Source organism: Bombina bombina, chromosome 5 (assembly GCF_027579735.1).
Source record: "Bombina bombina isolate aBomBom1 chromosome 5, aBomBom1.pri, whole genome shotgun sequence".
Lineage (NCBI taxonomy): Eukaryota > Metazoa > Chordata > Amphibia > Anura > Bombinatoridae > Bombina > Bombina bombina.
This window is the reverse complement of record NC_069503.1, coordinates 323,972,293-323,988,458: the sequence shown is the minus strand read 5'-3', so window position 1 is coordinate 323,988,458 and position 16,166 is coordinate 323,972,293. Positions and strand designations below refer to the sequence as shown.

The window sequence follows — 16,166 nt, the reverse complement described above, 5'->3', positions numbered from 1 at the left end:
TTCTAAAATACAAAAATTACAAGCTCTTTTACCTTACCAGCCCTGAACAGGGCCCTTTGCGGGGCATGCCCCAAGAAGTTCAGCTCTTTTGCCTGTAAAAGAAATCATACAATACCCCCCCCCCCCCCAACATTACAACCCACCACCCACATACCCCTAATCTAACCCAAATCCCCCTTAAATAAACCTAACACTAATCCCCTGAAGATCTTCCTACCTTGTCTTCACCATACCAGGTTCACCGATCCGTCCTGGCTCCAAGATCTTCATCCAACCCAAGCGGGGGTTGGCGATCCATAATCCGGTGCTGAAGAGGTCCAGAAGAGGCTCCAAAGTCTTCATCCTATCCGGCAAGAAGAGGACATCCGGACCGGCAAACATCTTCTCCAAGCCGCATCTTCTATCTTCTTCCATCCGGTGCGGAGCGGGTCCATCTTGAAGCAGGCGACGCGGATCCATCCTCTTCTTCCGATGTCTCCCGACGAATGACGGTTCCTTTAACGGACGTCATCCAAGATGGCGTCCCTCGAATTCCGATTGGCTGATAGGATTCTATCAGCCAATCGGAATTAAGGTAGGAATTTTCTGATTGGCTGATGGAATCAGCCAATCAGAATCAAGTTCAATCCGATTGGCTGATCCAATCAGCCAATCAGATTGAGCTCGCATTCTATTGGCTGTTCCGATCAGCCAATAGAATGCGAGCTCAATCTGATTGGCTGATTGGATCGGCCAATCGGATTGAACTAGATTCTGATTGGCTGATTCCATCAGCCAATCAGAAAATTCCTACCTTAATTCCGATTGGCTGATAGAATCCTATCAGCCAATCGGAATTCGAGGGACGCCATCTTGGATGACGTCCCTTAAAGGAACCGTCATTCGTCGGGAGACATCGGAAGAAGAGGATGGATCCGCGTCGCCTGCTTCAAGATGGACCCGCTCCGCACCGGATGGAAGAAGATAGAAGATGCGGCTTGGAGAAGATGTTTGCCGGTCCGGATGTCCTCTTCTTGCCGGATAGGATGAAGACTTTGGAGCCTATTCTGGACCTCTTCAGCACCGGATTATGGATCGCCAACCCCCGCTTGGGTTGGATGAAGATCTTGGAGCCAGGACGGATCGGTGAACCTGGTATGGTGAAGACAAGGTAGGAAGATCTTCAGGGGATTAGTGTTAGGTTTATTTAAGGGGGGTTTGGGTTAGATTAGGGGTATGTGGGTGGTGGGTTGTAATGTTGGGGGGGGGGGGGTATTGTATGTTTTCTTTTACAGGCAAAAGAGCTGAACTTCTTGGGGCATGCCCCGCAAAGGGCCCTGTTCAGGGCTGGTAAGGTAAAAGAGCTTGTAATTTTTGTATTTTAGAATAGGGTAGGGAATTTTTTATTTTGGGGGTCTTTGTTATTTTATTAGGGGGCTTAGAGTAGGTGTAATTAGTTTAAAATTGTTGTAATATTTTTCTTATGTTTGTAAATATTTTTTTATTTTCTGTAACTTAGTTCTTTTTTATTTTTTGTACTTTAGATAGTTTATTTAATTGTATTTATTTGTAGCAATTGTGTTTAATTAATTTATTGATAGTGTAGTGTTAGGTTAATTGTAGGTAATTGTAGGTAGTTTATTTAATTATTTTATTGATAGGGTAGTGTTAGGTTTAATTATAACTTAGGTTAGGATTTATTTTACAGGTAAATTTGTAATTATTTTAACTAGGTAACTATTAAATAGTTCTTAACTATTTAATAGCTATTGTACCTGGTTAAAATAATTACAAAGTTGCCTGTAAAATAAATATTAATCCTAAAATAGCTATAATATAAATGTAATTTATATTGTAGCTATATTATGATTTATTTTACAGGTAAGTATTTAGCTTTAAATAGGAATAAGTTATTTAATAAGAGTTAATTTATTTCGTTAGATGTAAATTATATTTAAGTTAGGGGGGTGTTAGTGTTAGGGTTAGACTTAGCTTTAGGGGTTAATACATTTATTAGAATAGCGGTGAGCTCCGGTCGGCAGATTAGGGGTTAATAATTGAAGGTAGGTGTCGGCGATGTTAGGGAGGGCAGATTAGGGGTTAATACTATTTATTATAGGGTTAGTGAGGCGGATTAGGGGTTAATACATTTATTATAGTAGCGCTCAGGTCCGCTCGGCAGATTAGGGGTTAATAAGTGTAGGTAGGTGGAGGCGACGTTGTGGGGGGCAGATTAGGGGTTAATAAATATAACATAGGGGTCGGCGATGTTAGGGCAGCAGATTAGGGGTACATAGGGATAACGTAGGTGGCGGCGGTTTACGGAGCGGCAGATTAGGGGTTAAAAGTGTAATGCAGGGCTCAGCGATAGCGGGGGCGGCAGATTAGGGGTTAATAATTGTAAGGTTAGGGGTGTTTAGACTCGGGGTACATGTTAGAGTGTTAGGTGCAGACGTAGGAAGTGTTTCCCCATAGGAAACAATGGGGCTGCGTTAGGAGCTGAACGCTGCTTTTTTGCAGGTGTTAGGTTTTTTTTCAGCTCAAACAGCCCCATTGTTTCCTATGGGAGAATCGTGCACGAGCACGTTTTTGAGGCCGGCCGCGTCCGTAAGCAACTCTGGTATCGAGAGTTGCATTTGCGGTAAAAATGCTCTACGCTCCTTTTTTGGAGCCTAACGCAGCATTTGTTTGAACTCTCGATACCAGAGTTAAATTTATGGTGCGGCCAGAAAAAAACCCGCGGAGCGTTAACAGCCCTTTTACCGCCGAACTCTAAATCTAGGCCTAAGGGTTTAATTTGAGTCTAATTATGCCTCTCCAATTGAGTATTCATAACTAGCAAGTGCAGACCTTGTTGCTTAAAAGGGACATGAAATTCAAAATTACATTTTCATAATTAAGATGGAGCTTTCATTTTACAACACTTTTGAATTTATTTGTATTAACAAATAAACTTTGTTCCCTTGCTATCCTTTGTTGAAAGGCGTATCTAGCTATGCTGAAGTGTAGGAATGCACTTCTGGGAGCTAGCTGGATATTGGCAGCTTCACTCACATATGTCTCTTGTCATTGACCTACCAGATGTGCTCAGCTAAGTCCAAGCAGTTCATTGCTACTCTAAAGCTGACTTTAACTATGTGCTTAACCCATTTGCAGGGGGAGCAAACATAGTTATGTGCAACAATAAAATGCTTTAACATATTTCAACATTTTCTTTTTATACTTTTTTGTATAAGTTATTTGTCTTCATTTTCACAATTTCTGAATGTGTTTAGTAAGGAAGAATCCTCTTGACTCTCATATTTTTTCTCGATATAGGAATATACGAAACAATGAATTATTTGAATCATTCATAATTTATAGCAAAGGGTTTTGTTCCTAATTGATTTACAGGCTTTCCATATCAGCAACGAGAAACCAACTCCATGCTGATAAGGGAGTTTCGATGCCTTTAAAGCTTTCCTTAGCAGCATTCAATTGCTATAATTCAAAAGGTCTCTATAATCTAATTTGTGAAGATTTCACTGGTGCAGTTAAAAAAAGATTGTTCGAAATATTATGATGTTCCTGTGATAGTTTTTAATATGTACATAGCAAATGTACATACGCCCACTGCACTGTGTTTCAAACAAAGCACCTGTTCAGCAGTTATGCAAATAAAGTTATCACTGCTGCAATATAGGTTTCTGAGATGGCACAGTGTTTGAATAGAAGTGAGAGAAGCATATATACAAAATGCATGCATGTGTGATAATATATGTGTCTGGCAAAAAATGTTCCTATTTGAAATTGAGTTTTATGTCCCTTTAATGCCAAAGTTTACTTTCAAAATGAAATGGCCAAAAAAGGTTCTTTTAGTCTCTCAGTAGCAGCATATACCTGTGTAAAGGTTGCATAATTAAAAAAAAACATATAAAGCCAGTCACTTCATACAGAGAAATAACTATCATTTATTATAAATATATATATATATATATATATACAGTATATACTATATATATATATATATATAGATATATATATATATATGTATATAATAAAAATAACACATTTAAAAGGGACAATAAGCATTATACAATTCATGCTTCACTCTAATCATGGGTGCCATCATTTTGAAAGCTAGGTTTCACTGCAGAACAGTTGTTGCAAATGTGCAAACAAGTTAACACTGGAATGCAGCGAAAGCTAGATTTCAACATGGCACCACCCACGACTAGGGAATAATTTCAATATTGTATACTTATAAAATGTGTTTAAGGCTAGATTACAATTATAACATTCTTAAAAACATTCTTGCAAAACTGTTGCTATAAAGTGCTTCAGAAGAAATCAAACACAACAAATCACACAAAGTAAATACCAGTAAAATAAATGTGATCAAAAGGGATATGTGAATAGCGGTATAAGTGTCCGTTGCATGATTATTTAACAATCTTCAATATAGATGAAGTGTATCTTAAAAAAAATCAATCAAATATAGTATAATACCATTTATGATGTTTAAAGTGAAATTCAAACACTTTCTAGAGATAACAAAAGCTCATGTATAAGGCAGTCTTGAATTTACAACGCTGTCAGGCACAGCTTTCTCAACGATTGTAGCTGTCTCTTTCGACATAGAAAGTTCAAAAAGAGAAGTGGGTAGTGTGATAACATAAACGCAAGTATCAAAACAGTATAAATTGGGCTTCTACTCACACATTCGGGAGCTAAAATACAGCTCTATATGTATCACATACTCTATCAGTAGCTCTTATCCTATTGGCTGATTTGAATTTGAAGAATCAAATCAGCCAATAAGAATGCAAAGGACGCAATTTTGAAATTGCTACCTTGCATTCAACTTCAGTGTACGGCGGCGACCGTATGAAGAGGACACTCCGTGCAGGATGGGATCAGCTTCCACGATGGCTCCGCTCTGCGCCACCAGGATGAAGATAGAAGATGCCCCTGGGATGGATGAAGTCTTTGCCGCCTGGATGAAGACCTCGCCGCCTGGATGTCCGGACTTCAGAAACCGTAAGCAGATTTTCTGGGGTTAGTGTTGAATTTTTTCGGGGGTGTTTTTTTTTTTTAGCTTTTAAGGGCAATGCAAAAGAGCTAAATGCCCTTTTAAAGGCAATGCCCATACAATTGCCCCTTTAGGGGCAGTGGGTAGCTTAGGTTTTTTATTAGAGTTAGGTTTTTTATTTTGGGGGGTTGGTTGGGTGGTGGGTTTTACTGTTGGGGGGAATTTATATTTTTTTTACAGGTAAAAGAGCTGATTTCTTTAGAGCAATGCCCTACAAAGGCTCTTTTAAGGGCTATTGGTAGTTTATTGTAGGCTAGGGGGTGTTTTTATTTTTGAGGTGGGGTTTATTTTTATAGTGCTATTAGATTAGGTGTAATTGTCTTTATTTTTGATAATTCCGTTTATTTTTTTGCAATCTTAGTGTTTTTTATTTTTGGTAAACTTAGATTTTTTTAAATATTTCGTAGTTTTAGTTGTAATTTAGATTTTTTTATTTTTTAATATTGTTAGGTTTTTTTAAATTTATAATTTAGTATTTTTAATTGGTATTTTTTTAATTTTATTAGAATATTTATTTATTTAAATAGTTATATTGTAATTTTAATTTACAGTTTGGGGGTGTTAGGTTTAGGGGTTAATAGGTTTATTTAGTGGCGGAGATGTGGGAGGCTGGAGGTTTAGGAGTTAATAACTTTATTTTGTGGCGGCAATCTCGGGGAGCGGCGGTTTAGGGGTTAAACTATTTAAATAGTGTTGGCGTTGTGGGTGGGCAGCAGATTAGGGGTTAATACTTTTATTTAATAGCCGCGATGTGGGTGAGCGGCAGATTAGGGGTTAATAAGTTTAATATAGTGCTTGCTATGCGGGAGGGTGGCGGTTTAGGGGTAAATAGGTAGTTTATGGGTGTTAGTGTACTTTGTAACAGTTTAGTTATGAGTTTTGTGAAACATTTTTGTTACACAAAATCCATAACTACTGGTTTCAGATAGCGGAATGGATTGTGTCGGTATAGGCTGTAATGCAAGCATTTTAGCCTCACTGCACAACCTGTAATACCGGCGCTTTCGAAATCCCACACAAAAACATAATTTTTTAAGAGCGGGACTGACGTTGCGTTACAGGCTAAAATGCTTCCGGTACAGCTATACCGACATGACTACCAATAGTGCATTCCTGCTTTTATGCTGAAATTGCCATTTTTTCAGCGTTAATAGCCGCAACGCAAAATTCATAATCTAGGAGACAGTTAGGACAGCTGGGTAACTGTAGTTTATTTGCAATTTTATTTTATTAAAAAAAATCTTTTTCCAACATTAGGGTACGTTTCCCCTTTAAATGAGGACATTTTCCAGCACCATACAAAAATACAAAAACATAAAGGCCTACTCCTTTTAGGAGTGTAACTAACAGCGGTTCCCCTCACTATTGTTACTGGTCCAGCTACCATGACTTTCAGTGAAAGAAAAAAAAAAGCAGAAAATAACAGTAGTTTTTGAAACAAACAGTTTCTCACCAATTATTTAGCTTTGTAGAAAGACAGCTACTTTACAGGTCCCCAAGTACCACCTGATACTGAGACACCAAACTGTTCTCTCCAAGCTCCTACATAGCTCTGAGCATAATCATCAAGGACCAGATGTGCTGGCTGATCTAAACCCCTTAACAACCAGTATAAACTGCTACTTGCAATCTCTGATGTTTACATGATTCCGGACTCTGTCTCATTTATATGTGTATTTATGCTTATATGTGTATATATGTATATACATATGTATATATTCTTTGGAGCCCTTTCCACTTTTATACCAAAAAACAAGAAAAATCATGTTTAATACATATTAATATTAAATAATGGATTTTACAGTGTATGTACTGTAAATAGTTTACATTTCATTTTTTTTCACATTGGGCAAAATGTTCTATGTGTTTATATATATATATATATATATATATATATATATTTCTCATACTTGTGTGTGTATCTTAACTGTCTCAAACATACTACTTGGGATGTGGTGGGGCTGTATTCGGCCATACCACACTCTAGTGTGTAAATAATGGATTTTACAGTGTATGTACTGTAAATAGTTTACATTTCATTTTTTTTTCACATTGGGCAAAATGTTCTATGTGTTTTTATATATATATATATATATATATATATATATATATATATATATATATATATATTTCTCATACTTGTGTGTGTATCTTAACTGTCTCAAACATACTACTTGGGATGTGGTGGGGCTGTATTCGGCCATACCACACTCTAGTGGTCTGGAAGCAATTAAATATTTCCTTGATTCTCTCAACAATTATGATGACACACGCAAGAGATTTTTGGTTCGGTCACTTGACTTTCTGCTCACACATATTTTTTTTTTCAGTTTGCTGGGGATTTCTATCTCCAAAGGTGTGGTACAGCCATGTGGGCTAAATTTGCCCCTGCCTACGCCAACCTTTTTTGGGTTGGTGGGAGGTGGCCCACATCTTTGGAGATGGAAATCCCTTTAGGGATAACATTCAGATTTATAAGAGGTACATTGATGACCTCCTGTCTGAATTTGTTAAATATTTGAACATGAATAATGTTAATGTGCAGTTCACATATGCCTACCATGCACATTCAATACCCTATCTGGACCTCCTATTGATTGGAGATGCAGAGTCACATAGTGTTAGAACCACGCTATATCACAAACCAATAGCCTCCAATGCCATTTTTACATGCATGTAGCAACCACCCCAAGCATATGGGTTTTGGGGTGGCTAAAGGTCAATTCATCCGAATTAAAAGAAATTGTACAAATGAAAATGACTACGTTAGAGAGAGTGTGGCATTATCGGCTCAACTTATGGAATGAGGATATTCAAAGAAAGTGGTCAATAGAGCTCTTTTCTAGGTTAATGGTTTGGACAGAGATCAGATGCTCTCAGACCAAGCGTCCTCTAAAAAGAATGCCAATTATGATATGTCAAAACCTACATTTATAACTACTTACAGTGCCAAGTTTAATCAAGTTTGCGATATCATCAGAAAAAATCTTACAATCCTTACAGCGGATGACACCTTAAACGATTTTGTGTCGGCTGGTTGTAACTTTGTTTCCAGGAGGGGCTGTACACTCGGGAATGTTCTGTCCCCTAGCATGTTACATCCTGCACCAGTGAACAGAAGAAGCTGGCTGGATGTAAAAGGTCATTTCAAGTGCCATTTTGGGAGCTGTATTTTCTGTGGTCATACCCAAGTGTCTAGACAGTTTCAATCTCGAGCAACCCAGAGGGTGCATGATCTTAACAGCTACACTAACTGCCGTACCACATTTGTGATTTACCTGGTTGAGTGCACCCAATGTGAGAAACTATATTTGGGGTGCACCAACAGGGAGGCACAAAGCAGGATCAGAGAGCACCTAAAAAATATCGAAAATGGTATTGAGTGCTCAGATCTAGGGCGCAATCCGATATACGGCGCAGGTTTCGGCGCAAGCATGGAAACATGCGCCGCCCGTAGTTTCAGCTCGCAACTCGAGCTATCTCATATACGGCGCTGTGCCAAACCAGCAATGTCCAGAAATCTGCGTAAGTACAAATTTCTGGAGTCGCCAGTGACTTACGGCACTTTAGAAACGGCCGCCGCATAAAAAACTTGACTAAATTATGAAATCACCCGTACTGTCTAACACGCCTCCCAAACATAGCCCGACACGTATACCCCTCTATCAATCCCCCCTCTCACTCCTAATAATAAATATATTAACCACTATTAACCACTAAACCGCCGCCCCCGGACCCCGCCGCCAGCTACATTATCTATATTACCCCATAATGTGAGCCCCCTACACCGCCACAACCTATTTGAACTATATTACCCCCTAATGTGAGCCCCCTACCCCGCCGCCACCTACATTAACTAAGTTACCCCCTAATATGATCCCCCTACACCGCCGCCACCTATTTAAACTATTTTAACCCCTAATCTGACCCCCTTACACCGCCGCCACCTATTTAAACTATATTAACCCCTAATCTGACCGCCTTACACCGCCACCACCTATATTCAATTAATTGACCCCCTATACCGCCGCCACCTATATTAAATTAGTTAACCCCTAATCTAATCCCCCTATACCGCCGCCACCTATATTAAATTAATTAACCCCTAATCTAATCCCCCTAAACCGCCACCACCTATATTAAATTAATTAACCCCTAATCTATTCCCCCTATACCGCAGCCATCTATATTAAATTAATTAACCCCTAAAATACTAAAATTTCCCTACCACTAATCCTAAATCTAACCCTACAAATAGCCCTGAAAAGGGCTTTTTGCGTGGCATTGCCCCAAAGTAACCAACTCTATTGCCAGCCCTTAAAAGGGCTTTTTGCGGGGCATTGCCCCAAAGTAATCAGCTCTTTTACCAGCCCTTAAAAGGGCTTTTTGCGGGGCATTGTCACAAAGTAATCAGATCTTTTACCAGCTGGCTTTTTGCGGGGCATTGTCACAAAGTAATCAGCTCTTTTGCCTGTAATCTAAATCCCCCTACACCGCCGCCACCTATAATAAATGTATTACCCCCTAATCTAATCCCCCTACACCGCCGCCACCTGTAATAAATGTATTAACCCCTAATCTAATCCCCCTACACCGCCGCCAACTATATTAAATATATTACCCCTAATCTGACCCCCTACACCGCTGCCACCTATATTAAATATATTAACCCTAATGATATTAGGGTTAATACAGTGAATATAGTTATTATATTATATATATTAACTATATTAACCCTATCTAACTCTAACACCACTAACTAAATTATTATTAAAATAAATCTAAATAATATTAATATTAACTAAATTATTCCTATTTAAAACAAAATACTTACCTATAAAATAAACCCTAAGATAGCTACAATATAATTAATAATTACATTGTAGCTATTTTAGGGTTTATATTTATTTTACAGGTAACTTGGTATTTATTTTAACTAGGTACAATAGCTATTAAATAGTTAATAACTATTTAATAGCTACCTAGTTAAAATAATTACCAATTTACCTGTAAAATAAATCCTAACCTAAGTTACAAATACACCTACCCTATCAATAAATTAAATAAACTACAAATATCTAAACTAAAATACAATTAAATACACTAAACTAAATTACAAAAACAAACACTAAATAACAAAAAATAAAAAAGATTACAAGAATTTTAAGCTAATTACACCTATTCTAAGCCCCCTAATAAAATAACAAAGCCCCCCAAAATAAAAAAAATTTCCCTACCCTAATCTAAATTACAAAAGTAAACAGCTCTATTACCAGCCCTTAAAAGGGCCTTTTGTGGGGCATTGCCCCAAAGTAATCAGCTCTTTTGCCTGTAAAAAAAATAACAACCCCCCCATTACAACCCACCACCCACATACCCCTACTCTAACCCACCCAATCCCCCCTTAAAAAACCTAAGTCTAACCCCCAAGTGCTCCTTACCTGTCCTGAAGACCAGCGGAGAAGGTCCTGTTCCAGGTGGAGAAGTCTTCTTCCAGGCGGCGACCTCTTCTTCTTCCAGGATCCAGCCGGCGCGGAGCAGAGGAGTTGAAGACCGATGACCGCGGAGCTGAAGACCGGCGATGCTGGAATTGAAGATCGGCGATGCTGGAACTGAAGAGCGCTGGAACTGAAGACCGGAGCCGGAGCGTGGAGGATCCTCTTCATACGATCGCCGCCGTACACTGAATAGGAATTCAAGGTACGAGATTAAAAATGGCGTCCCTTGAATTCCTATTGGCTGATTTGAGCCTTCAAATTCAAATCAGCCAATCGGATGCGAGCTACTTTAATTCTATTGACTGATTTGAATAGCCAATAGAATAAGAGCTACTGTAATTCTATTGGCTGATTAGAATAGCCAATAGAATTACAGTAGCTCTTATTCTATTGGCTATTCAAATCAGCCAATAGAATTAAAGTAGCTTGCATCCGATTGGCTGATTTGAATTTGAAGGCTCAAATCAGCCAATAGGAATTCAAGGGATGCCATTTTAAATCGCGTACCTTGAATTCCTATTCAGTGTACGGCGGCGATCGTATGAAGAGGATCCTCCACACTCCGGCTCCGGTCTTCAGTTCAAGAGGTCTTCAGTTCCAGTGTTGCCGATCTTCAGTTCCAGCATTGCCGGTCTTCAGTTCCAGATGGACGGTCTTCAGCTCAGCGGTCATTGGTCTTCAACTCCTCCGCTCTGCGCCGGCTGATTCCGGGAAGAAGAAGAGGTCGCCGCCTGGAAGAAGACTTGTCCGCCTGGAACAGGACCTTCTCCGCCGGTCTTCAGGACAGGTAAGGAGCACTTGGGGGTTAGACTTAGCTTTTTTAAGGGGGGATTGGGTGGGTTAGAGTAGGGGTATGTGGGTGGTGGGTTGTAATGGGGGGGGTTGTTGTTTTTTTTTTTACAGGCAAAAGAGCTGATTACTTTGGGGCAATGCCCCACAAAAGGCCCTTTTAAGGGCTGGTAATAGAGCTGTTTACTTTTGTAATTTAGATTAGGGTAGGGACATTTTTGTATTTTGGGGGCTTTGTTATTTTATTAGGGGGCTTAGATTAGATGTTATTATCTTAAATTCTTGTAATCTTTTTATATTTTTTGTAATTTAGTGTTTGTTTTTTTCTGTAATTTAGTTTAGTGTATTTAATTGTATTTTAGTTTAGATATTTGTAGTTTATTTAATTTATTGATAGTGTAGGTGTATTTGTAACTTAGGTTAGGATTTATTTTACAGGTAAATTGGTAATTATTTTAACTAGGTATCTATTAAATAGTTATTAACTATTTAATAGCTATTGTACCTAGTTAAAATAAATACCAAGTTACCTGTAAAATAAATATAAACCCTAAAATAGCTACAATGTAATTATTAATTATATTGTAGCTATCTTAGGGTTTATTTTATAGGTAAGTATTTCGTTTTAAATAGGAATAATTTAATTAATATTATTAAGATTTATTTTAATAATAATTAAGTTAGTGGTGTTAGAGTTAGATAGGGTTAATATAGTTAATATATATAATATAATAACTATATTAACCCTAATATAATTAGATTAGGGTTTAATTAGGGGTTAATATATTTAATACAGGTTGCGGCGGTGTAGGGGGGTTAGATTAGGGGTTAATATATTTAATATAGGTTGCAGCGGTGTAGGGGGATTAGATTAGGGGGTAATACATTTATTATAGGTTGCGGCGGTATAGGGGGATTTAGATTACAGGCAAAAGAGCTGATTACTTTGTGACAATGCCCCGCAAAAAGCCCTTTTAAGGGCTGGTAAAAGAGCTGATTACTTTGCTGCAATGCTCCGCAAAAAGACCTTTTAAGGGCTGGCAATAGAGTGGGTTACTTTGGGGCAATGCCACGCTAAAAGCCCTTTTCAGGGCTATTTGTAGGGTTAGACTTAGGTTTAGTGGTAGGAAAATTTTAGTATTTTAGGGGTTAATTAATTTAATATAGGTGGCGGCGGTATAGGGGGATTAGATTAGGGGTTAATACATTTAAAATAGTTGGCGGCAGTGTAGGGGGATTAGATTAGGGGTTAATACATTTAAAATAGGTTGCGGCGGTTTAGGGGGATTAGATTACATTAGAGGCAAAAGAGCTTATTACTTTGTGACAATGCCCCGCAAAAAGCCCTTTTAAGGGCTGGTAAAAGAGCTGGTTACTTTGGGGCAATGCCCCGCAAAAGGCCCTTTTAAGGGCTGGTAATAGAGCTGATTACTTTGGGGCAATGCCAAGCAAAAAGCCCTTTTCAGGGCTATTTTTTATTTAGTTTAGGGTAGGGACAGTTTAGTATTATAGGGGGTAATAAATTTATTATAGGTGGCGGCGGTGTAGGGGGATTAGATTAGGGGTTAATACATTTAAAATAGGTGGCGGCGGTGTAGGGGGATTAGATTAGGGGTTAATACATTTAAAATAGGTGGCGGCGGTGTAGGGGGATTAGATTAGGGGTTAATACATTTAAAATAGGTGGCGGCGGTGTAGGGGGATTAGATTAGGGGCTAATACATTTAAAATAGGTGGCGGCGGTGTAGGGGGATTACATTAGGGGTTAATAATTTTAATGTTGGTGGCGACGGTGTAGGGGGCTCACATTAGGGGGTTAGACATTTAATGTAGGTTGCGGCGGGGGATCGCTGTTGACAGGTAGATAGACATTGCGCATGCGTTAGGTGTTAGGTTTTATTTAGCAGTTCACGGTTGACAGGTAGATAGACATTGCGCATGCGTTAGGTGTTAGGTTTTATTTTGCAGCTAGTTTAGGGAGCTACGGAGCGCCGATACACAGCGTAAGGCTTACTACGCCTGTAATTTTTGGCGAGGTGAAAATGGAGTAAGATTTCTCCATTTTCGCCACGTAAGTCCTTACGCTGTATATTGGATACCAAACTGTGCTGGCTTGGTATACCTGTCAATGGGCCAAAAAAACTAGGGCTGAAGGCAGAAATATACGAGCGTAACTTCTATGTTATGCCATATATGTGATACCAAACCAGCGCAAATGTTGGCGTCGCCGGCTTTTGTGGACAACACTGCATATTGGATCGGGCCCTAGTGAGACATTTTATTCATGTCCATGGGAAAAATTACAGTACCTTTAAATGGCAGGTGATAGAACATGTCCCACCCCCTATTCGAGGAGGTGACAGAAGTGTAAAACTTCTCTACAGGGAGGCCTTCTAGATCCTCCAACTGAAGACCAGAAGGCCAGGTGGATTTAACATTGACGGGGACATTATCAATTTTTGGTCCCGTCAGTCTTGAAGCTCTAGTAATGAATTACACTGCTGTATATACATATTTATCTGGGTTACAATGAACACTATGTTATGTTAAGTTCCTTAATGTTCTCCTTCTTAGGTTAGGTTATTTTGATGATGAGGGCTCCTATACTTAAATATGTTCATGATTGTTTTTTCTGCTTTAATTTACCATATAGGAAACTAATCACATTTGGTACACCTAACTTACAGACTATATTATTCTCGCCTCTACATATGTGTATGTTAGACTTAGTTTAAATATTGGGGTTCTTAAATCTTTAGGTTGTATTGTGGCGATTCCTGTCCGCCTAATCAGAGCAGGCAGACAGGGTTATGGAGCAGTGATCTTTAGACCGCTGCTCCATAACTTGTGTTTCTTGCAAGTCTGAAGACTCGCCAGAAACACGGCCCTTCAAGCTCCATACGGAGCTTGATAAATGGGCCCCAATGTATACTTTGTTTGATATATTGTGCCCTCAATGTCGCTTTAGTGATAATTTCACATTGTTTAATATCCCTTTAAGGTCCCAGCTTTTTGTAATTACACCTGTTAGCACAGGTGTATTTAAACCATGTTAATTTTATCAGATTCCATGTTCATGACTAAGGCAGAGGGCTGCCGGAACGCGTAGGACATATTCCTTTCTATGCTGTGACCTATGTTTGGCTTTTACACTGTTTATTTTACTCTCCAATAAAGATCCGCTTTGAATTTAGCACATTGAGACTCGCCGGCTTTTCTTTATATATATATATAGGTATAAATATATATTTTACAAAATATACATCAGAGATATATAAATATTTTTAAAAATAAATAGAACATTCTTTTTTCTTCTATGTGAAAAGTATTGGAATGTAATATATTTATAGCTACCTTCGGGTTAACGCTGTAGGTTTACCAAGCGAGCAATAAATGTTTTTTTCCGGTTTCCATGCTCCATTAAAGACTATGGGGAAAAGAAGGTAGCGTGGCTGCGATATTCTAAGTCCTCAGGTTAGCGCATGCAGGCTTTTGCGCACAAACATATTACTTTCAACGTGTAATACATTTTCACTTGTTGCAGTGTTTGTGCGCAAGTAAGAGCACTAAATAGTGCACCACTTGTAATCTGGCCACAAGGCAAATGTATAGGCAAACATTGTAATACAGTTTAAAATGCCTTCTTTGAGATGCAACAAAGAAGAAAGAAAAGACTTTAAAAGGACATGAAACCCATCTTTTTCTTTTATGATTCAGACAGATCATATTATTAAAAAAAAGAGTTACCAGTTTTCTTCTAGAATTAAATTGACTTAGTTATCATGGTGTTCTTTTTTTAAAAGAATACCTAGGTAGGTAGCGTGCACGTGTCTGGAGCACTATACGGCAGCAGCTTTTCAAGAATTCATCTGTAGATAGCAGAAGTGTTTGCACAAAAGTATAACATTGGTTAAAGCATTCTTGCAAAACTGTTACCATATAGTGTTCCAGACATGTGCACTCTACTGAGCCAACCTACCTGCTTTTCAACAAAGGATAACAAGTACATTTGATAATAAAAATACATTGGAAACTTATTTTCTGTAATATTTATCTGGAACATAAAAAAGAGTGTACTGTAGAACTGGTTTCCAGTTAAATTGCTCATTTATGTTTGTTTTTGTATATAAAATATTGTTTTTTGCTTTGTGAAATCACAACCAAATAAAATGTTCCAAGCTTACAGGGAGAGTAGATACTATGTTATCACTCTATATAAACACAAATGATTCCTTGTCTTATCTCTGCCTGAGATAAAAATTGAATGTAACATTTTAGTACCTATCCCTCCCCCCCAAACAGCTGGACCTTGTTGGATGTAGCCATTACTGTAGTGTTGACATATTCAGTACATGTGGCTGTTTCAAATGGCAAAATAAGCTATTTCAAGAAACAAAACAAATGTAAAGGAGTTATCTGTAAACAATTTCATACACTCCAGCTGGTAAAATGGATTATTGGGAACTCAATAAATGGTGATACATATTGATAGCACAGTATGGTTTAATGTACTTTTAATAACCCTACCACCCTAAATAGTAAAGTGAGTAAGATCTATATATAGCTCATTATCATAAGTCTGCAAAGTTAAGATAAAATTGTAGCATTGGTTTTGTATATTGTTTATACTAATGACCTACATTTCTTTTGTGTCTGCAGCTTCACAATAAATGTGCTTCACATCTTAAGCCAGAATGTGACTGTGGACCATTGAAAGATCATATTTTACCCCCTACAACAATATGTCCAGTCGTACTGGTAAGTGTTCCTGTATAACTTTATTTCAAGTTAACAATAGGTCAAATGTAACAATTAATTGCAGGGGGAAA

At 38.3% G+C, this 16,166-nt stretch overlaps 1 protein-coding gene across 4 annotated transcripts in view; it reads left to right on the top strand.

The window, feature by feature from the left end:
* The window catches only part of DGKB (diacylglycerol kinase beta), a 1,179,919-nt gene that overhangs the window by 225,756 nt on the left and 937,997 nt on the right, over window positions 1–16,166 (top strand). For 2 of the 4 annotated variants that reach the window (XM_053714112.1, XM_053714113.1), the window contains one exon: window positions 15,997–16,095. In XM_053714112.1, coding sequence (XP_053570087.1) covers window positions 15,997–16,095 — 99 coding nt within the window. Of the gene's footprint in view, window positions 1–15,996; window positions 16,108–16,166 lie in introns of all 4 variants that reach the window. The other 2 variants (XM_053714111.1, XM_053714110.1) reach the window with 1 other exon arrangement.